This window comes from Lonchura striata, chromosome 5, assembly GCF_046129695.1.
Source record: "Lonchura striata isolate bLonStr1 chromosome 5, bLonStr1.mat, whole genome shotgun sequence".
NCBI lineage: Eukaryota > Metazoa > Chordata > Aves > Passeriformes > Estrildidae > Lonchura > Lonchura striata.
This window is the reverse complement of record NC_134607.1, coordinates 46,791,334-46,813,171: the sequence shown is the minus strand read 5'-3', so window position 1 is coordinate 46,813,171 and position 21,838 is coordinate 46,791,334. Positions and strand designations below refer to the sequence as shown.

Below are 21,838 nucleotides of genomic sequence, written 5' to 3'. Positions count from 1 at the left end.
ACTGCACTGCAGTGCAAATGATTCTCCTAAAAAGATGCAGCTCAAAATGGCTTTTAAGTTAGTGACCTTTTATTTGAAAGTAGTAGGCGAAAACACATACTGTTTGTTTGTTTGAAAGGTGCCACATTGGAAAGTTAAGGCATTTAATCCCCCTATAGCCACCCACAGGTTTTTAAGGGAAGGTCTTAGGATTTTGTAAGAGCTGTTTAGTATATAGTTAGATGAAACTGTCAGCATTTTGAACTTTAAGGTCTCTGCATTGCTTCTGTTTCTTCTCCTGGAGACCAGGCATTAATTAAACTAAACGAGAGAACTCCTGCTGAGCTCATTTTAAGCTCCCTGGACACAGCAGTGTTACCTGCTTCCCTTCCTTGCATTTCTTTCCAAAAGTAGGCCACTACCCCCATGGGGGCAGCAGAGACCGTGCTGGACGGTCTGCTATGGAGTCCTGTGCAGGAGTGCTCACACGTTAAGTGCTGCTGCCCTCGTGCTGCTCCCCGTGTGTCACTTGCCAGCTGTTTTTAGATGGGACTTTGCAGTACATGGAACTTGAGGCTTAGGTTTCACACAAGACTGTGAGTGTGCTGTCTTGGCTATGGAGGCTCCAGCAGTCACCAAACTAAAATATATATATACAAAGATATATCAAACGTGAAACTTCTAATTTTGTCCCCAGACATATTTGCATTTAAAAAAATTATTTATTCAAGGAATGCTACAATATTGAAATCATTCTAGTATAAGCAGTACTAGCAGATTATCTATCTGGGAGTGTAATGTGAGAAATGCTGGGCCCCACTTCCAGTGTTTGCAGTTAAAATCCATGCCAGCAGTAAGATCAGGAGTGGGCATGCAGAAACACTGACAGGTATTGTGGTGACAGATACTGAAGAAATTAAGGGGTGAGGGGAATTTACCAGCTTCCTCTACAGCAGTGTGTGCAGAGGGACAGGGTGCAGAAGCTTCTAAAAGTATAGACAGAGATTGCTGTGGTCCAGCTGCAAGTTTTGCAGCTTGGCTGTTTCCAGACTCTGCTTGAGCTGAGTGACTGTGGTTGGTAGAGGACATACCGAGCTGAACACGGCAGCTGTCCCCGCAGCCTTCTGCCTCCTCCAGATGCACAGGTTCCAGGAGAGTTGTTCTTTGGCAGCTGTTGAATCAATCTTGTAACTATGGGCACAGTGTGATTTTATTTGGAGTTCTAACTTTCCCAGTATTGTTTCTAGTGTTGTGCAAGTTGGAGCTGAATCTGGGGCTATTTTGTGCACCAGCAGTTAAGCTTTAGGTCATGTTACAAATTCATGATTGCCATACACAGGAAGCAGGAAATAATTATTTATTCTTTGAAACAGCAGTAAAACCCCTTTGCTCAAAAAATAAAAAACCACAACAGGAAAGAGTGCAGTGATACATAACCATGTAAACACAGGTGAAACTGTTTAGGCACAGATGCCATGAGTATGAAAACTAATTCTAAGCAAAGTACCAATGACAAGTGCTGTGAGACTGGGAAATGTGCTGCCTGCCCCAGGATGCAAATGCCAGAGCTCACAGGAATCCAAAAATTCCTTAAAAAAATTTAAACTATACAGACACTCTGCATCTTGCTTTAGGAATAAGAGTGCAATAGGAATGATGCTCTGCCTGTGCCTTGGCTGTGGGCTGGGGCCTGGCTCTGGGGCTGGACACTCTAGCCCTTCCTAAAGTGTGTTGGGCAGCTGCCTGTACCTTAGTGTGCTGCCTGGACAATGTGCTCCTCTACTCACCAGATCACATGCACACTGCTCCACTTTACAAATATTTTAGCTTTTTAACTTTGAAAGCAATTTTAACATCTAAATCCATTTTAACTTTTAACTGGTTCTGAGCAATGAGAAAGCTACTTATCAGTGCTTGTAACTATGACCTGCAATGAAGATGTTATTTCTGTACTTCTAAATCACCTGTGGATGCAAACAATGTCTCTACCAATGTGCTGCCTGTAACTTATGTGAATTGAACACATGAGTTGAGCCAAGTGCTCTTATGATCTTCTACATGTGTGTTACCCACTGGCAGGTACTAGAGGCCAGTATTTTGGTAAGAGCCAGGACGCCACAATTGTCAGTACAAGGAGTAGTGATCTTAAAGTAGTAACGGAGATGCAGAACTCATCACATGCAGGCCTGTCCCACTCTGGATACCACTTTGGATCCTCTGTAAACAAAAAAAATTCACTTGTTTTCAAGTATAACTGCAACAAGGACAACAAAAAGAAGTAGTAATTCCAGTGGTACTTACCAATGACTTTGTCACGCTCTGCATTTTCTGGGGAGAGAAAATAAGTAAACATAAGCACACTCATAATTTAGAAACAATTTGACTCTAACCAAAGGGGAATGAAATGTGAGTATCACAACAGGCTTATAAATACAGCTGATGTGTTTCTTCTCAGGAAAAGCCAAGACCCACTGACTCTGGGAAAGCCCTGCAGAGACTCCCAGGATTCTGCTGAGGAGTGGTTTATCATACTTTTTTGACTTCTACTGCCAGTGGCTGGTGTAGAGAGGACTCCCCCCTGGGTGGGTTTCCCAAGATCAGTAGTTTTTGCCCTGTGCCCTGTGTTTTGAGAGCCTGCAAATAACATTAAACAGCTCTGTTTAATATTAAACAACTTCCTTAAATTCCTTAGGTACTGGTGTTTTGACAGAATCTTCCCACTCCTTTAAGTTTACCAATGTTTGAGTGCTGGAGAAAAGTGTGACCATACCCTCAGCTCCTTGCATGCCAATGGCCACAGCACAGTGCCTTGTCTTTATGGAAATTTCAGGTCTCCTTCCCTCCTGACTCCATGCAGCCATTACAAAGCCAAGTACAGGCATATCAGGAAGGCTGTCAGACTTGAGCTGAGCACTGCATCTCTATGAATGCTCTTACATGTCAGCCTTCTTCTCTCTCAGTGCTTAGGGAAAACCAGATGGCCTGGCTGATGGTCATTGGAGTAAGCAACCTTGGCAGTGCCATGGCTGCTCTCCCCACCTGCAGTGGCAAAGCTTGCTTGGACCTGCACCAGCCCAGCCACAGCTCACACATCAGGTGTGGATAACATGGAGTCCCCAGAACAGGTATCCCATTCTCTGTTTTCTGTTGCATGAACTTCTGGCAGGGATAGTAACACCTTAAACAGCAGCCACCATATCTCCTGTAACACAGCCTCCAGCACCTGAAGAGCAGACCCCATTCCATCACTCCCTAGGGTAGAAAACAGGCTCCTTCTGCCCTCATTCCCTCTCTTTGTGAATCACTACCCACTTGGCTTCTGACTGCAGTTTTTCAGCCTATATTTAGGAACAGGAGAGTGATGTGCCTGCCTCCTGCCACTATCTTTTGTGTGCTCTTTCCCTTTCTACATGTGGGGAGGATATCTGGTTGTCTTCTACTTACGACACAGCTGCATGGTACACTGCTCACCACCGCACTCGCTGCACGCTCCTCCCGTCTTGTATGGACGCACTGGGTAATTCCCACTGCGAAGGAAAATACCACTGCTCTCAAACAGCCCTTGGGAAAATGTTAATACCTACTGCTAATTAGGTTTTAACCTGAGTTCTGCTTCACTTTGTTGATAGAATGATGTTTTTTTCAAGATTCCCATCTGAGTGCCCTGTGACCAAGACATGCAGTAGAGATTAGAAGAGATTAGGTGTAATAAGACACCCTTTTTAAGAACTTGGAGACAGCAGTATTGCAAACCTGGGAACTGAAGCAGTCTCAGAGTTAGGTAATTTGTGTGCATGCAGACTCTGGGATCTCATAGCTGGCTCTGGCTATGGAAGCAAGAGCAGGTTCAGTTACTGTGTATGTATGTGTGTATTCAGCCTTGAAGAGGAATTCTCTGGTGTTGGAGAATCATAGGTGGTGATTTCATGCATTTGTTGTTTAATATTTTAGGAGTGATGTAGGTCTCTCTCCTGCTCCCTCCGTCAGTGGTGTGAGTGGGACCATCTACCTCTGCCCAGGCTGATCCTGCACCAAACACAGCCTCAGTGCTTTGCTCAAAGCACGGCCAAAGCAAGACTTCTGGCATGCCTCAAATTGCCCATGAACACAGAGAGGGATTTTGTAAGTATGAAATCTCAGCAATGATATGAAACTTCATGATAAAACCCCATTACTTTCAGCAAGGCAAGGCTTTCATTGCTTGGTCTAAGCTGAAGAGTATGTTCACTTGAGGTAACTGTATATGCATCTTGTCTGGGCCCTTGGCAGAGCTGAAACAAAGCAATGAAGCTGCTGCTTCTCAAAATCAACAGCTGCATGTAACACTACTTCTTAGCTTGCAATTGACCGTTTGTGGTCCCAGGAGGGAAGAGCCCAGCTTTAAAGGCCTCTCTAGAGCACCTTGCCTCTCCAGAGAGCCCCCCTGCCTGCTTTGCTGGGTGCTGGTGAAGGGACCACACATCTTCCCCATGCCAACACAGGGCAAAAAATCCAGTAGGATTTTGGGTGTGGGGCTTCTGGGGAGAGCAGCAGCTGTGTCATTTCAAGGTATCTAGTCAGGGATACATATCCTTCCAAAGATGAGGCATGAGGAAAAGGAATGCCAAACTTCTTGAGTTCAAGGGCTTCTGGCTTTAGCCCAACATGGTATGTATGCATGTAAAGCTTTTAAAGCTGCATTTATACCAAGGTGGTATTAATTATCTGAAGAAGAGAATATACATCCATCCTCACTGGATATCCTACTGACTATGCACATGAAGGATCTCTGGATCAAATTTTGTCTTGAGCAGCCCCAGCCGCCTAAGCGGCCCTCGGCTGCTAAGACTGCAGGCTGCCAGCACTGCACACTTCAATGTTTATCCAAGCCATTGACTTAGGGGCTTAAATCCTCAGGCACGTATGGGAATATCCTCAGACTTTGGGTTTGCACCTTGGCAATTGTCTTGGGCCATCTTGGCATTTAGGAGCAAGGGATTGACTTTCAGATGATCACTTCAGTATTTTCATGTCAACATCTTATATTTAATTCTTTCTTCCAGTACCACTGCTTTTTATCTCCAATATATAGCCCTCATCTAGCTAACAAAAAAAAGCTGGTTGGACAAACATCTACCTCTTTTCTATTTTGGAGACTATTTCCTCCCACAAAAAAACAGGACTAAATGGACTGATCTAATAAATTAACATGTTGTGGAAGGGAAGGGGTAGGACCCAAACCCTGTGAAATATCCTAACAAAAATAATAACTAAATAAAAACAATAACAAAAAACCTTACGGTGGCCCATAGTTGCAGACAAAGTGTGCTGCGTTGCGTATGGAGATGTATTTCACCGTGGGACAGAAGTGGACAGCACAACCAACCTTGTAGCTTGTAGCCCAGACTACCTGCAAAGACAGATGACACTGGTGACAAATGCTTTGATTCAGCACCTGAAGACTTAGGAGAAGATCTGCTCTCATGTTTTATCACATACAAATGGGATGAGGAGGACTCCTTTGGCAGGCCTCACAGGGAAAAGTAGCAATAATGAATCTCAAAATCATGGTTTGTTCTGACAAAAGATTGATTATTTTACCCAATTCACCATTTATTTGTTAAAACTATGCAGAAAGAAGACAACTGGCTGTAATAGATTGTTTTCCTTTCTTGCAAAGGAGAAAGGTGAAGCTCATCTCCTTTGTTTCAACCTAATCCATTAGCATTCTGTCTTTCCTGTGGTGGGAGCTGAGTTCACACCTGTGCAGAAAAGGCTGCATGATCTGTTACAGTTCTTACAAAGTCTGGCTGCCTCTTTACTAAATCCTGTGAGGACATAAAGTAAATTGCCAAAAGGCACTAGTGCCTTGGGAGGAGGATTGTGTCTGGGCTGCAGTCCTGCCTTTTAACATCATAGCCATGACTAAAATAATCTAGAGGCAAGGCCATTACTTCACTTACTGATCCTCTCTCTACCAGAAGCTTTTCTGTGGGACCCAGCATCCTATCAGAATGCAGCCAAATGCTGCAGTCCTGAAAAAGTAAGTCCCATGACAGCAGCAGAGGGGAAACAAGGGCACAGCAATACTTGAGGGTGATAAGCAAAAGCAATGACTGATTACATGAGCAACATGTGCTTCCACTGACTTAAAGGGGAAATCTGGCCCTTTCTGTTTATGCCTGTTTGGTACCAGCTCTGGGAAGATAGGACAATCCTCAGACTCCTGAGGGTCTTCTCAGTGCAGTGTCAGAGCAGAGGTTGCTCCTGGCACCAGCTGTAGACAACTTCATTCCTGAGGACTGTGAAGGACGGAATAAAAGGACCTTCCCTATTCCAGGAGGCCACTGACTGAGCAGTGATTTGTGGCAACTCCAGTAATTGTGCCCAGGGAAAACTGTCTTCTCCACAGCCGAGGAGAAGAGAAATGATGAGTTCCTTGACAGTAAAGACACAAGGATGCCTCCTGAGGCTGTCAGATATACATCTTCTAGTTACAATCACTATTACTGCTAACTCCAAGTGAGAATAATCTTATTTTTTTATTCTACTCCCAAAAAACTGCATGGGCCATGGTCAACAGCACTGTGCTTTAGTGCCAGGTAAGTTGTGTTTTTGTGCAATTTCCAGGTGCTGACTCTTGCAATGTTCTTGAGAGCAAGCTCAAAGAGCAGCACGATCACCTCTCAGCTCCTGCATCCAAGTATCTTCTCTGCACACAAGTTCAGAAAGCCCACCAGCTTTACCTCATCCACTCAAGTCCTAAATGCACGTGTGTATCTCTGCAAAAAATATTAAATAGCCTCAGGTCAAAATTTAACCCTAGAGTTGCTGTTGCAAGCTGTTCTGCTTTCCTACAGCTGTGGGCAGTGACTGCAGGGTTGCATGGCAGCTGCAGTCCTTTTCCTCCCTTTGCCTGCTTCCTTTGGGAATAACAGTTGAACGAAGTGCACATATGATGTTTGCAGAACTGCAGATATCTCTTTTCATGATGGTACTTCTCCAGCCCTTGACATTTGAAGTATACCTGACAGAGCTGGGACCTCATTCCACTCATGCACTGCAGCCCACAGCCACTGCTGTTGCCTGTTTTTTGGCCATTGCTTGGCTAATCTGACTGCTTGACAGCTGCACTGTTTTCTTCCCAAAAAACCCACAAACTGCCACATTTAAAGTAATAACACAGTAAGTCTTTTCCTCATGTAATTTGGACCATAAGAACATCTTGTGCATACAGACATATAGTAAGATTACAGACCCTGGAAAGATTCTCTGAATCTTTAACAGAAATGTAGAGGTTTTGTATCAAAATGGCAAACCTGGTTCATGGTTTAGCTGGAGAAATGCAATGCCTACCTGCGTATAGTGGCCACATACTTTACTGCACCTATTGGTGTCATAATTGTAGGATTCAACCTCATGGTACCAAGAGTTAAGGGCTGCTTTCACGGTGAAGGCAGGAAGTGAGCCAGTCCAGATGTTTTCTCCAGCAGAAGCAAATCTGGGATGAACCTTCCCTCGCTCTTTGAGGTGTATATTATGTTTAAATAAGCATTTTCTTGCCCAAGCTTTTGCAAGCTTTGCCAAATCTGGATCCCAACTCTGCAAAATAAAGACAATTAAAAATCACTTTGTTATACTGGCAGTGCGGTAATTCAGAGCAGCTCTCAGGAAAAGCTGTATCTCAAAAGTGTAGATGCTTTTGGTCCATTAATTTTTTATTTCTGTGGAGACTTACAGAGCTACATGGCAGATCAGTTTGCAGGTTTGTTTCTGATTTGAACTTAAGTTGCTGATTAAGCTTGAGGAAATTTTTTGGGGTGGTATATAATCTGGGCTGACAGGCTTGTTGGACACTAAGATGTGGCACAATGAGCATTTCAAGGCTGTGCTGGCCATGACAGAACATTAATGTAAATCAAACTAAATATACATGGAATCAGGAAAATGAGGGTTATGTTTACCCTATCAATAATGCAAAAGTCTTGTGTAGCCTCATTTTTGCTTAAGGCCATGGCTTGCAGGTCAGTTCACAAGCATACTAGGATTCTGGGGACAGTTTAAACTCAACCCTTTGGTGAGCATCATGGTGTTTGGTGGCTTGAAACCTGAGTGCTGAATTCATATTTGTGGACTGACTCATTCACTTGCTATTCAATTTTAGAGAATGTGGTTATTTAAGCACCTGAGTCATGCAAATGTCTTTTGTTTGGACTGGAGGTGGTGTCTGCTCTGTTGGGTTTTCTTGTGCATACACCTTGATTAAGCGATTACTGTACCTCCTGGTAGATACAGTACCACAAATGTATGCTTGTAGTCCTAGTTATACTTTGTGTTATGTAAATGAAGTTGTCCAGCACGGAGCTATTTTGTACTGAAGTTGTTTTTTTAAAAATAAACTTTTTATTTGCCCTCTTCTGAATTAATTAAAATAGCTTACTTGCTTCTGCAAATGATGGAAACACTAAGGGAATTGTTTTGAATAGATCAGAAACAATGAAGGAAAAGGTGTATTTTACAGTCTACCTTTTTGTAGATTTTTTGGTAGAATCTAACAGAGGTAGGTTGTTGAGTTTATGTCTATGTTTTACCTAAGTAACTTTTTTTGTACCATAGCTAAGTCTGAAACAATATGTATTGTTTATGCTACCAATTAGTAATTAAAATCACACGATCATGCCAAAATGCATCTACAGAGATTTAAAAATATTTTTTAACCTATGTCGTCCATTTCCTCCTTTGCCTAATGTTTCTGGAGGGTGTATTTTCCCAGTGTGGTGGGGTGGACACTGGACAGGTACTGACCAAAGCCACTTTATCTGCCCTCCTCAGCTGTGCAGGGGACAGAAAATGCAACCAAAAGCTCCTGGATTGAGATAAGACAGGGAGAGATCATTCATCAGTTACTGTCATGGGCAAACTAGATTCAGCTTGGGGAAATTAATTGTATTTATTACAATTTTAAACAACTTCCTCCCACCTCTCCTTTCTTCCAGGACAAAACTTCAGTCCTGATTTTCTACCTCCTCCTTCCCCCCAGCAGCACAAGGGGACATGAATTGGGGGTTATACTGTGTTCATCAAACACTGTCTCTCCTGCTCCCTCCTCCTCACACTCTTCTCCTCCAGTGTGGGGGTCCCTCCAACAGGAGACAGTCCTCCACAAACTTATCTTTCTTCTCATGGGGTATAGCTCTTCCCAACCTGCTCCAGCATGGTCCCTTTCACAGGGTGCAGCCCTTCAGGAACACACGGCTCCAGAGTGGGTCCTCCATGGGGTCACAGTCCTGCCAGCAAACCTGCTCAGTGCAGGCTCCTGTCTCCATGGGGCCACAGCTCCTGCCAGGACCCTGCTCCAGCACAGGTTTCCCACAGGGTCACAGCCCCCTTCAGGCCTCCACCTGCTCCAGTGCGGGGTCCTCCACAGGCTGCAGGTGGATCTCTGTTCCTCCATGGACCTCCATGGACTGCAGGGTCACATCCTGCCTTACCACGGGCTGCAGGGGAATCTCTGCTCCAGTGCCTGGAGCACTTCCTCCTGCTCTTTTCTGCCCTGACCTTGGTGTCTGCAGAGCTGTTCCTTTCATATGCTCTTAATCTTCTCTGGATCCAATTGCCTGTGCACAATCTTTCCCCTTCTTGAATGAATCATCCTAGAGGTACTACTACTCTGGCTGAAGGACTTGGCCTTGAACAGCAGTGGGGAAATGATAACTCTGCCAGTTAAGACAGAAGCTTCATTTTATATCTTGTCAAGGCTCTGAGATGATCATCATGAAAGAAGTACAACAGTAGGGAACACACTTAATGTTTCATGGTCTTTTTTTCACATTCTGCTTTTTAAGAGTGCATGCACCTCCTCTCCTTCATCCTACAGTAATAACAGGTTTGAAGTTTGATAAAGGTATGAATAATACTAAGTTTAAAGTTGCATAGTAAGTTTAAATATACTTTCCATTTTGTGTGAATGCTTAATCTGGCTGACAGATGAAAAGCAGTGTACAGAAATGTTCACAATGATTTTTAGTTTAACTGCAGTTACACTCCATATTTGCTTATAATACTGCACTTAAACAGAAAGATTGGACTAAATGGCTTGCAAAGAAAATGCAAAGGACAGGGAGATTTGCATATTGATATCACTGTGGTTTAAGGAAACAATACTTACTTTTCTTTTCCCCCTCATGAACTGATTGTCAGTTTTCCTTTTTTTAACAAGTTGCTTGCTGACTTAAGAAGGAAAAATTTAATGTATAATATGTGAAAAGTGATGGAAGGCAGCACTAATTCAAAGGAGACAATTGTGAAGCCCTGATAAAACTGTTGAGACTGATGTTTTTGAGGAGCCTTAAAACAGAATGAGTACTTTTGGTGGATGAAAAAGGGCTCACATTTGTCAGGTAAAAAAGAATTTAGATCAATGTTCTCATTTTATAATACATGTATTACAAATATCAATGGTTGAACTTTGCTACTTGCAATTAAAGGAGTTTCCATTTTGCATTTTCTTTTAAAAACTACTTTTCCAAAATATAGGAATGCCCTGAATTTAATCTTAATTTTTACATATCTAGGTGGGCAGTTACCTCCAGCAAAAATGAAATTCCCTGTGAAATAAAAGCACTATCTTCTTTTCTGCCATTTTGAAGTGCCAAGGGCCACTCAAAATAATGTTTTCAATTCCAATGCTTTTACTTTTGTAATAGATTTTATCACGTATTGCCCTGCTATCTCCACATTAAATAGTTCCTGGGAAAGGTCATATTTAAGACTAGGGATTTTGCAGTGTTTTGAAAGAAACCTACCATGATTCAGTTCCTGTTTTTGATGCAATTTACTTGTCTCTTTCTTAAGCTGCCTTTTTTTTTTTTTCAGATTTCAGTTCTTTACTTTTTCCAAAGAAAAATATCACAATTTAAAACACAAATACTGCACTTTTAACACATCCTAACAATATTTTGTTTGTTTAGGGCCAGTAAAGCAATGTAGAAAAGCGTCCAAAGAACATGTTCTGAAGGCCAGGATGTAGAGCTGAGGAAAGCTGATCTAAAAGATACATCTAGAAGAGAAACTAAATAAGTTTCCTGTCATGTTTGCAATTCAAGTTTTATTACTGTGCAGTTACCCCTCCCAAATGGGGCACTTATCTTTTAATGTCTGACAACTAGAAATGGAAAATGAACTTGGTGCTTTTTGGCTTCCCCTGCAGGCCCAGCCCCTCAGTCGGTGAGAGCCTTGCAGAGAACGCTCATGGAAAGCTCTCCAGGGCTGTCTGGCAACAGGATCTGCCCTCGACGACTCGAGCACGAAAGTTGTGCTTGGATGTGCACAACCCCACACCTGCGGCGGCCGAGCTGCGTGGGGTGCCTCGCAACCAGGAGGCTTCTCACACAACACAGCACAACACAACAACACAACACAACACAGCACAACACAGCACAACACAGCACAACACAGCACAACACAGCACAACACAGCACAACACAGCACAACACAGCACAACACAGCACAACACAGCACAACACAACGACAAGGCTCGGCTGAGGGCTGGCATCTTCGGCTTCGAATGTGCAATTTCAATCAGAGCTAAACTGCACATACCCGACTGCACAAAGCCAGCTGATAATTAGAGCCTTCTTCTCTGCTTTGAAAAGCGGTCAGTTTTATGACCCCAGGTTTTTGTGGGGTTGTTTTCTGATTTTTTACATTTGATCATAAAAGCAATCTTTGAGAATCACAAACAGCATCGCAATTCTACAGATCTGTATTTAAGTCATGGAGATTGCCTTACCATGCAGAGCATGTTGCTGGCTGGTGGATCCACTTTGGACCGCAATGCGTTGTGAGTTTGCACACATTGCCGAATAAACTCTGGATCCCGAGGATCAGGCAGTGTGGACGGATCAAAAGAATCAGAGGAACAACAAAAGAGTAGTAAAGCCACCACATAAGTAGAAATTCTGCTTGTCATTGAGACAGGGAGAAGAAGAGAGGAGGTGCAAGCAGCAAGCCACCACAGCGGATGGAGGGGCGCCCCGATGTCCCGAGCCGGCGGCGCGGCCAGCCGCCAGGCCCGTGCCCGGCCCGCCTTTATAGGCCCGGGGCGCTGAGGGCGGCGGGGCGGGGCGCGGCCTGCCGCGGCTGCCCGGGGCTCGGGCGGCGAGCCCCAGAGCCGGGTGTGCCGGGGAGACCGCGCTGCCGGTGCCTGTGCTGCTGCTCACTCGCTGAGCAGCACACCGCAAGGGACCGCCGCCGGGAAAAGCATCAGAGTCGGTCCTGCCCCCGCAGGGCCGGCGCTGAAAGCCGGCTCATTACTGCGGTTTGTGCACAGGCACCGGGCAAGTTTTCTTCAAGCAGTTCCGTCACCGAGCACTTGCTCAAGGCGAACACTGAAAATGTCATTAGCTCTTTCCTTACAGTCATGCTTCTCAACATCTGGTCTTCCTAGCTTTAAAAACAAAGTGTTTCAGCTGTGCAAAGTGGTTTGCACTCTACCACCTGCATTTTGCTTGGGAGATTTTTGGGCTGGACTTACCTTAGCTATGGTAATTGAATACAAAGCTAGACACAGGAAACGAGTCGTATTTCAAGAACACTGCTATGAGAATAAGGAAATTGAGCTACAAGTTCACATTTGAGCTGTAGTAGCCTTGTCTCTTTCTTTTTTTCTTCTTTCTTTAATTATGGTGGGCAAATGTCTCCTGTCCTTTAGGCTTCTTTGTTACTATTTGTTTGACCCCTGTAATCCTGTTCATAGCAATCCTTATGTATTACAAAAAAGTTTTGGATAAATTTTCTTATTTCGATGAAACTATATGCCGTTAAGGCTATTGCTTTTTCTCTTTCTTTTCCTTACATATTTTCTTCCTTTCCACTACAACCAAATACTTATAAAATAAAGCTGCCTTGTTTGTTTGTTTGTTTGTTTATAGACTGCTAATTTGGTGTCAATTCTAATCCACCCCAAAGGATCTATTAACAAGAACTTTGGTTGGGGCCCATTTTTATTCTGTGGGATGACATGCTGCAATGTGGCTCAGAATTTGAGTCACTGTGTTCTTAAAACATTAGAACAAAGACAAAAGAGGAAAAAAATAGCTTTAAATATTGAATATTTAAAGCAGCTTTAAATATTGCAGCACAGCTCTGCATTGCTAATATCAGTCAGTATTTCCTGGCTTGAAAGATTCCCCTCACTAACAAACATATATTGGAACAACGGGGGGCAGGTTGAGGGCTAAATGTCTCTTAAAACAAACTGAATCCATCAGAGGTTTGGGCTTTTTAAATGAAGCTGAAATATTCAATTTCTAAACCAGAATCTGTCCTGGGCCCATTTCATTTTCCATCTCTGTTTCCTGCTACCTGAAAACTCATGATGCTTGCCATCTACTCTGCATATTTTCACCATCTCACATCCTAAAATTAAGCTTTCCCCATTGACACCCCACTTTAATCCTTACTCTGTCAACTTTCCCTGGTATTCTTTTACTTATGGAGAACAAGTATTAATTTGAGAGGAGAAGAACTGAATATACAACTGACACACATAGGCTAAATATAGCAAAGGGCAAGCTTTATTCCTGTTCATAAAAAGTAATATATACAGTAATTCCTCCATTATCTGGGGGAACTTGTGTCTGGGATAACTGAAGGTTAATGAAGATGAATTATTGATTCTTTTGAATACAGTGTGCCACTTCAGATGTGTTTTTGTGATGCCCCAGGCATCCAGGAGGATTGTTAGCACATGGAGTCTAGTCTCTGTGGTCCCTCTACCAACCTACCCCTAGAGCTAAAAGGCTCGTATAGACATAGGAGCATGTTGCAGCTACTGACAATAAATTATACTAGCCACTTGCCTTGAGTGAAGAAGCAGCCTTTCCCATGCTGGATAAACATTGCAGGGATAATGAAAGATGATCAAATGTTTGGTTTTTTTTTAAATGTGTGCCAATTGTGTGAGAGTAATACAGCAGTAGGATCACAGTCAGTATCTTAACTGACCTTTAGTCATAAAAAAAAGTGTGTGGAAATTGCTGTTGTGCTAGAAGTACAGCACCAGTGCTCAATACAATAAACAGTGGCCTTAAAATTAAAACACTAAGACAGTATTGGTCACAAGTGGGTCGTGGATGCTCGGCAGGTGGGACGTGTGATGGCATGGGAGGCCTGGGGGGACGGGGCTGTGGTGGCTGGGGCTGTGTATCCCACTCTGGATACCAGTTGTCATAACCTAAAAGTCAGTGAAGAAACAGGTGTTAAGACCTAGTCTTAGCCATACTTACAGGAAAGCCATTAAGAACAATTTGATACGTACTTATCAGCTTCTCACGATTTGTATTTTCTGCAAAGAGATCAGAAGAGGAAAGTAATGTATCATTCAATGGTGGTTCTTCGTGTAAAGAGGTAAGCCTTTGCACTGATGAGGCCAGCTAATGCCTAGAACATCCTACAAGGGGGAAGCAGGCCAGCAAGAGCAGGCTCCCAGCTGGTGTGGAGTTCACATTTTTTATTGAATTGAAAGAGAAACAGAAAGAAACAGCTGTATCAGGAAGAATTTGTGTCATGAAGATGAGGGAATAAAAAATAACAACAAAACATGGAATTAATTTAAAATTGTTACGTATACCAAATTTAAGTAGCTACAGACGGACAAATATAACTACTAATTTATCACAGAAGTACACCTTTACTAAAAGTTTTGAGGCATTTGCAGGATTACCTATGTGCATCCTATTGAAATTCCTCTTTTGCCCTATAGGAGAAAATGGTAAATGTGGGTGGTAGGATCTAGCACTTAACTTTTAAATTCCCTGTTCCTCATGTCCCTCCCCCTAGTCGTTGAGATATTTCTAGTTTTCCTGTGATGTGTCAGCGTGTGGCTTTCACATGAGTCAGCCAGGATTTTACAGAAGAAAATAAGAGTACCAAATGCTCAATCATTTCTACAGCTGAAACTGTCTAGAGTCTGCCTAGTAAAGACCATCCCCATCAAACCTCTGTATAAAATTCATATTTGATTTAAGACATTGCTGGATCTCCTTTAATTAATAAGTCCCAAACTGGGCAATGTTTATTAAAAACATTGTCCAGTTTTGGGACTAGGTAAATTGACATAAAGGCTCACTGCTGTTTGGAGCAGACTCAGTGATGCGGTACGGGCTGTGTGTTTCCCTGCTGCGCCCACACCCTGACACCAGAGACAGACCCAGCACAGAGTCACTCTGGCTCATTGGAGGGGAGGCAAGGAGGAGGGAGCAGGCTGAGCCCCTCGCCATCACTCACTTCTCTCCCAGACCCAGGAACACCTTGTTTGCAAGGAACACCTCCAACCCAGAGAGGTTTTTACTTCAACCACACTCCTTTCATTGGTGCATCTTTTGCAGGGTTTGGGAATGAGCTGTGCCAGCTCAGCCCCACATCAGCTCCTGGCCAAATGTCCCATAGCTGCCACAGGCCTGCTCCAAAGGGGTTACCAGTCCTTTATTAATTACTCCTTGAGATTTGATTAAAATCCCCTCATGCCCTGAGCCTCCAAGCTCTGTTACAACTCTTCATTTAATTATTTACCACCAGCACTCTGATAACACTGAGCATAGTAGGGAAGAAGATTACAAACAAGATCTCACTGCTGTTTTTCAGAAAACTGTGGAAGTTAGAAATAACTGTGCTTTTTGATACAGTCTTGTTATTAGTTCAGAAATACAGTTGTCTGGAAAATGTGTTAGGACATGCTAAATAAGCAGAAAAGCAGAAGATCCATTTCCTATTTCTGCTGAGAGAGAACTAGACAGTAAATATTTTTTGGGGCTAAAATTTTGAATTTGACTTCCTGACCAGATAAAAGGGAGAAAATAGTCTAACTCAGACTTCTCTACATCAGAAACTCTTGCTTCTTCTTCTGAAAGTCTTCAACTGCAAAGTATTTCAATTATTTCCTTATTACAGTATTCTCCCAGAGTTTGGTAGTGCTGTTGTGTGGTGTGCTACAGACCTACTATGCACTTTGTACAAATTGACTTGTTGTTGTCTTTCCACTGCTAATTATGCTACTTTTGTTTCTGTGCAATTTTCTTACATGATCACTTTGGTCTTACCACAGAGCTTGTCTACACACTTCTCATTACTGCATCTACTGCATGGCTGTCCTTCTTTATATGGTTTTCTTGGGTAATTCCCCCTGCAAAACAGGAACAGTATTTTGTTAGCTGTCATTGAAAAGCTGTCAAGGGGAGGGACTACCCTAATCAAAAAACTGGCTATTGCAATTGTTTGAAACTCTTTTTTAGATCAGATTAAAGCTCTCACTGGCATGAGAAGCAGTTTACTCCTGCCACTGAATATTAATGAGACCTCTCAGGCAATACTGTATTATTGAAAACATATAGCCCATCATTACCCACCTGGATTCTAAAAAGCAAACATGTAAAAAGCAAGTAGAAATACTGCAAGGTACCAGATAAATTAGAGGACTGTCTTCCTTTTATTTCTTAAACTGCAATGTCTTGTTTGAAATTCATGTAGGTCCAGAGAAAGATGTAATCTTTCTGAAGTGGGAACATTACACCTTTCCCACATTTCCTGCAAAGACTGAAATCAAAACAGATTTTCTTCTACCATTTGCATTATAGTGAGTGGTGTCAGCTATGATCTGCTCTCCTGCTTTTTTTAGAATGGGATTTTCTGCAGTCCCAGCTATGTCCAGTAGGTTCTGTTCCCAATGGCCAGGGGAAGTTTCCCTTGGAACAGTAACATGAGGACGTTTGGTCTTATTCTGAAATTTGTTACAACTGCATCCATCATATCAGTTGGCATCTGATACCAGATCAGTTGGGATATTTAAAGAACAAAACAAAAAAACCCTCAAATGCCACAATTAACTTACGCTGGCCCATAGTTACAAACAAAATGTGCTGCTTTGAATAGTCCTGGAAAATTTTCAACTGTGTTGCAGAAGTGAACTGCGCAACCAACTTTGTAACTCTCTGCCCAGACGACCTGCAGGACAAAGGGAAGTATGTAATGCACTGTTCAAATACTATCAAAGAACAGCATCAAGAGAAGGAGGAGAAGGGAAGTAGCTCAGGGAAATTTAAATCAGCTGACACAGGAGCAACTTAACCCGAAGGGCAGCTGGGACAAAATGACAGATTGATAGCTATTTTTTGCACTTATTATCTGGCTACCCTTTAAATGTGAAATTGCTAGGGGATAATCCCTTTCCACCATTACTGGAAGTAGAACTTGACATCCCTAGGGCTCATAATATTTATTTCCAATCTCATGCAACAATAAACTGGGGGGTGCAAAGCCCTGCAGTAATTCCTGTTCCAAAGCAATCTGTTCCAAGCCTGTACTCAGATCTTCAGTGAAATTAGACTCTATATATATGTATTTGACTATTCATATGTTAGACTATAAAGCACTGGGTATGTAAGACTTACCTGAGTGTAGTGACCACACATGTCAGTACATGTATTGGTGCTGAAATCATAGCTGCCTACTTCATTAAACCAGGACCTGAGAGCTTCATCCACAGAGAAGATGTGGGCTGTGCCAGTCCAGATGTTTTCTCCAACAAAGTGAAAGGTGGGGTGCATTTTTCCTGGCATTTCAAGGTAGGTATTGTGATTAAACTTACACTTCTTTGCCCATGCTTTGGCAGTCTTAGCTAAAGCAGCATCCCAGGACTGTAGAAAAGGAAGAAAAGATACTATAACCTGCACACCAGTGACTTCGCCAAATTCAGACATTTTTAAACAGAAACTTTTCTGATTCCCATCCCTGCTTTCAGTTTCTTTCTCTCACATGACATTTCTGCTCCCATAACAAATTTTTGTCTTCTTTCTCCCTTAGCTATTGCAGGATATGCAGGATCTATCCACTGTTCAGTTGTATCTGACTTGTTAATGTATTTACAGCTGGAGTGCAATCTTTAAGCTGCTACACCTGGAGGGCATAACAGTGTAAAACTTCCAGCTGTAGAGGGGCTTGGGGGACTTTGTGCCTAGAAGATGTTGGCTGTCCAGGGGTTTGCACTTGGCAATTATTACCAGACCAGATAGGAATTCTCTTCTGCTGGCCAGGACAGAAGGAAGAGTCACAGCTGCTCCCTTCCTCAGCTCCTTCTGTCTATTTTCTTTCTTCCCTCCTCAGCAGACGGACAAAGCAAATAAAAGACTCCCTCATCTCTGCTGGGCTGAGAAGGAAACACTCCCATCCAAAGAGGCAAAAGTAATAATTTAACAAACCAGTCCGGCAGACTTGCAGATTTTATGCTGACAAGTAAAGTTCAGCACATTGAAATTCAAGTTAAGGGATGTGAGAAAAAATTGAGTTTGTGTTCCTAGTAACAGGTTTGGAGATGGCTATTACCACTTCAAAGTAGTAGACTAAAAAGCAAACAAAGTATTAGAAGCTCTTTGCAAAGAATGGAGAATAAAACCACATATATAATCACATTTCTGCAGAAGTCCTGTTAAATGGTGTGTGCAGCACAGCACCCCACCTCAGGAAAGGTACAGTACAACTAGAAAGGCCAGAGAGAACTTGGAGTAGAATGATCGTCTTCAAGTTCAGAGAACTTTCATACAGCAACAGAGTGCTTTGCAGCTTCAATCAGAGACATCTGGACATCTTGTATGAAATAGGTAAATAAGCAGCATTAACATGCATCTTCCAATAAAAAGGCCAGACACTATTAAATGAAGCTAAGCACTAACAGGCCCAAATCAAACACAAGGAAACAGCTTCACACAACCTGTGGTTAGGCTGTGCAACCCTTTGCCATGAGAGGATAGAAATTATAAAAACTTTTATGACCTCAAGGCTGAAAAAAATAATTTTAAAAAATCCATTAAGATCTTGTAACACCATGATTGGTATACCTTGCAAGTACACCTTTGATTCAAGAGGTTTAAATATATTTGTCCTGCTGTTATTCCAGAATTACTGGGTCTTTGGTCTGAGCAAGTAAGTTTGCTCTTGTGCACTAGCTTTTTTAATTAAACATAATTTTTAACATGGCAAGAAATTAAAGTCACTGGTACTCTGAATCTCATTCCTTTACTGTGAGATTACATTTGTAGAAATGATTCCTACTCTGCATGTGGTTATGCATTTAACTTGCTTTCCAGCTATGCAGCACTGCTGGAGGGCTCAGAGAAGTGACGTGCACTGGCTGGGGTTACCTCCCTCAGCGAGCTATGCACATTTTTTCTTATGTATTCCACTGAACAGCGTGTGACCTACCCATAACATAACCTGTTCTGATATCCACTGTATTTGTAGCAAGCTCTGCTTTTCAGCCTAGATATCACTATCCCTACTCTTCAAACCCTGCTACAGCAAATGAAGATCAGGTATCTAAATGGATGTCCTGGAAAATCCCTTTATTCAACACATGTTCTAGATTAGAAGAAACAAGATTTTCAACAAATCCTGGTGCAGACTGCCTACTCAGAAACTTTTAAAAAGTTAAACAGCTTCCATGTATGAAACCTGACCTGGTATAAAATAGATTACTATCTCTCTTAGAAAGAGGTAGATGACATATGAGAACTGAACACTATTTTTTGCAATAAAGCCCTTTGCTCTGGCTGAAGTTGAGTAGCTAAATCTTGTGCTAAAAATGAAATTCCCTTCAAATTATTAAAATTGAACAATACTGTGAAAATGAATGTATATTCTATTTCATACAAAGAATCAACATATATGTTACAGAAATCATTAACTGAAATGGAAAGAATAACAGTACAAATGAAGAATAGGATGGGCTAAATCAGCAGCCCAAATATAATAATTTCAAAAAGATCACAAACACCACCTTACCATGCGAAACATATTGCTAGCTGGTGGACTCACTTTGGATCGAAATGTGTTGTGAGCTCTCACACAATCCTCAATAAAATTTGCATCTTCTATGTCAGGCAAGGGATAAGCACAAAAGCAAGAGAAAAAATCCAGTAAGAACAATGCATCAAAGAAGAATGTGATTTTCTTCATTCTCCAGTGTTTTATCATAAGTTTTAAAATGAAAAATCTCGCAGGTGGAGATGAAACCGGCAAGCAGTTTTGCAGAAGTTGTCCTCTGGGTGTGGAAGCACTTAAATGTGTCAAACAGGATGTGAAGAGTGTTTGCTTAATCAGGTACAACTCTATCTGACATCATAGCTGGCAGTCAAAGGGTAAAGCATGAAACAGGCGCCTGCCATGCATATCAGCAAGAAGCAACACTCCAAGTATACTTCTGTCTTTTCTTTGAATGTGCTCCATCCTGGGTGACTGCCAAACCATTCTGTGATTTTGGTCTTATCTGAAGACATGCTGCTGAACAGCTTTCTTAAAACCTGCATCAATCACAAAAAATGCAGCTCTGACAAAACGGAAATCGACTATTCAGCTGATTTTCCAATAGTATTGCTTAGTCATACCAGCTTAGCTACAATTAGTGGCAGAACATTGCTTCCATATCAATATTGCTCAAGAAATAAACAGAATTCTGTGCTTCAGAAGGAGGAAAAAAAGGGTTCCTGAACAGCACCCTGCTGCAGAACAGACATTCTGGCCTGGTTTGGTGTGTGTAACAAAAAATAAAATTTGAAAATCCTAGGCTTGAGTATGTGTTGGTTCTCTCCTCCTTAATTATTTGCTATTACCTGCTAGCCTGAAATCACTGGAGCAGCTTCCTGTGCTCCTGGAGAGCAGCTACAGGATTAGCACTCCTGGTATAACATTCCAAGTCAAATAACTTCTCAGGGCAGTAGGATGGTATATGTTGGCATTTGTATTGTCTCCCCAACTGTTCCATAAGCTGTTTGAATATTTCTTTTTTCAAACCTAAGCCAAATTGTACAGATATGCAAGAGCATAAGAAGAACCATATGTTTTAAGAGCTAAAGTATTATAATCCAGTTTTAGGTAGATTTACAGGGAAAATTTGTTGCAAATAGATTGCAAAATATGTTAATGGGTCTCACTCCCTGCTCAGTTTTGGTGGTCAGACTTAATGTAAAACCATGACTATTACAACTACATGCAATTTGCACAAAAACACCCATCACACTAAAACTGCACCATTAATTTAACAGTACAGTGATCTTGCACTTATATATGCATACAGTTTAAATTCTGTTTGGAAAATGACTGGTGATTTTATGCAGTAGGAAATTTTGATGGGTTCAGGATAGTCCAGGTTATAAAATGCTTTCTTGTGTTTCTGGCTCCATCTAGTGACTCTACCTATAATTAAAGCAGAAGTTCAGCCTACCCTTGAGCATCTATGATATTTTTCCAATAAGAGAGTTTTAGACTTTTGCCAGCATTAAGCAGTGAATCTCAACAATTAAGTTTTGGAATTTGGATAGCACATTATAGCCTTATAGCACATTTGGATAGCACAATCTGGACAATATAAGCCATTGCCAATCCACAGATCTCAAGTGAAATTTAGCACCATGAGCTGGGTACATGCAAGAAGATTTACAGCCTCATGATTTTGAAAAAATCCCCATGTTTACATCCCACTTTTGCACTTCTGACTTGCTTTTAGTTCAAAATGGCTGGAAAAATAAAATCTCAGATTTTAAATTTTCCCCTAATGTTCTATATAGTCAGAGGACTAAAACCTGGTGAATTACAGCCTATTACAGATATCCATGATGCCTGGGAATCTGTGAAATCACATTTAATTTTGTTCCCAAATCATCAGCTTCCCTACAGTATTGTTCCTTTTGCTGGGGAGAGAAGGTCTGATCTTGACTTACTGGGTTGAGTTAAACAAATGGGGTGGATAGTCTTGGTTTTCTTATTCTATCCATAGGATTTAGCAGCTGCAAGATCACTTGGTCTTCCAGACCTGTGAATAAACTAATATTCT

General features: G+C 42.0%; 2 protein-coding genes across 2 annotated transcripts; both read right to left on the bottom strand.

Moving 5' to 3' along the window:
• Nucleotides 1-1,934: 1,934 nt before the first annotated feature.
• On the bottom strand, nt 1,935-12,053 carry LOC110469434 (glioma pathogenesis-related protein 1). The gene is made up of 6 exons (XM_021528168.2): nt 11,750-12,053; nt 7,315-7,560; nt 5,259-5,368; nt 3,424-3,506; nt 2,281-2,307; nt 1,935-2,196 (listed from the first exon to the last, which is right to left on the bottom strand). Exons 1-6 carry the CDS (start codon nt 11,927-11,929, stop codon nt 2,045-2,047), a joined length of 798 nt encoding a protein of 265 aa, XP_021383843.2. The 5' UTR covers nt 11,930-12,053; the 3' UTR covers nt 1,935-2,044.
• A 1,914-nt stretch (nt 12,054-13,967) lies between these two features.
• Nucleotides 13,968-19,965, bottom strand: LOC110469438 (glioma pathogenesis-related protein 1-like). The gene is made up of 6 exons (XM_031503702.2): nt 19,792-19,965; nt 17,406-17,651; nt 16,847-16,959; nt 16,059-16,141; nt 14,279-14,305; nt 13,968-14,194 (listed from the first exon to the last, which is right to left on the bottom strand). Exons 1-6 carry the CDS (start codon nt 19,963-19,965, stop codon nt 13,968-13,970), a joined length of 870 nt encoding a protein of 289 aa, XP_031359562.2.
• Between the last annotated feature and the right edge of the window lie 1,873 nt (nt 19,966-21,838).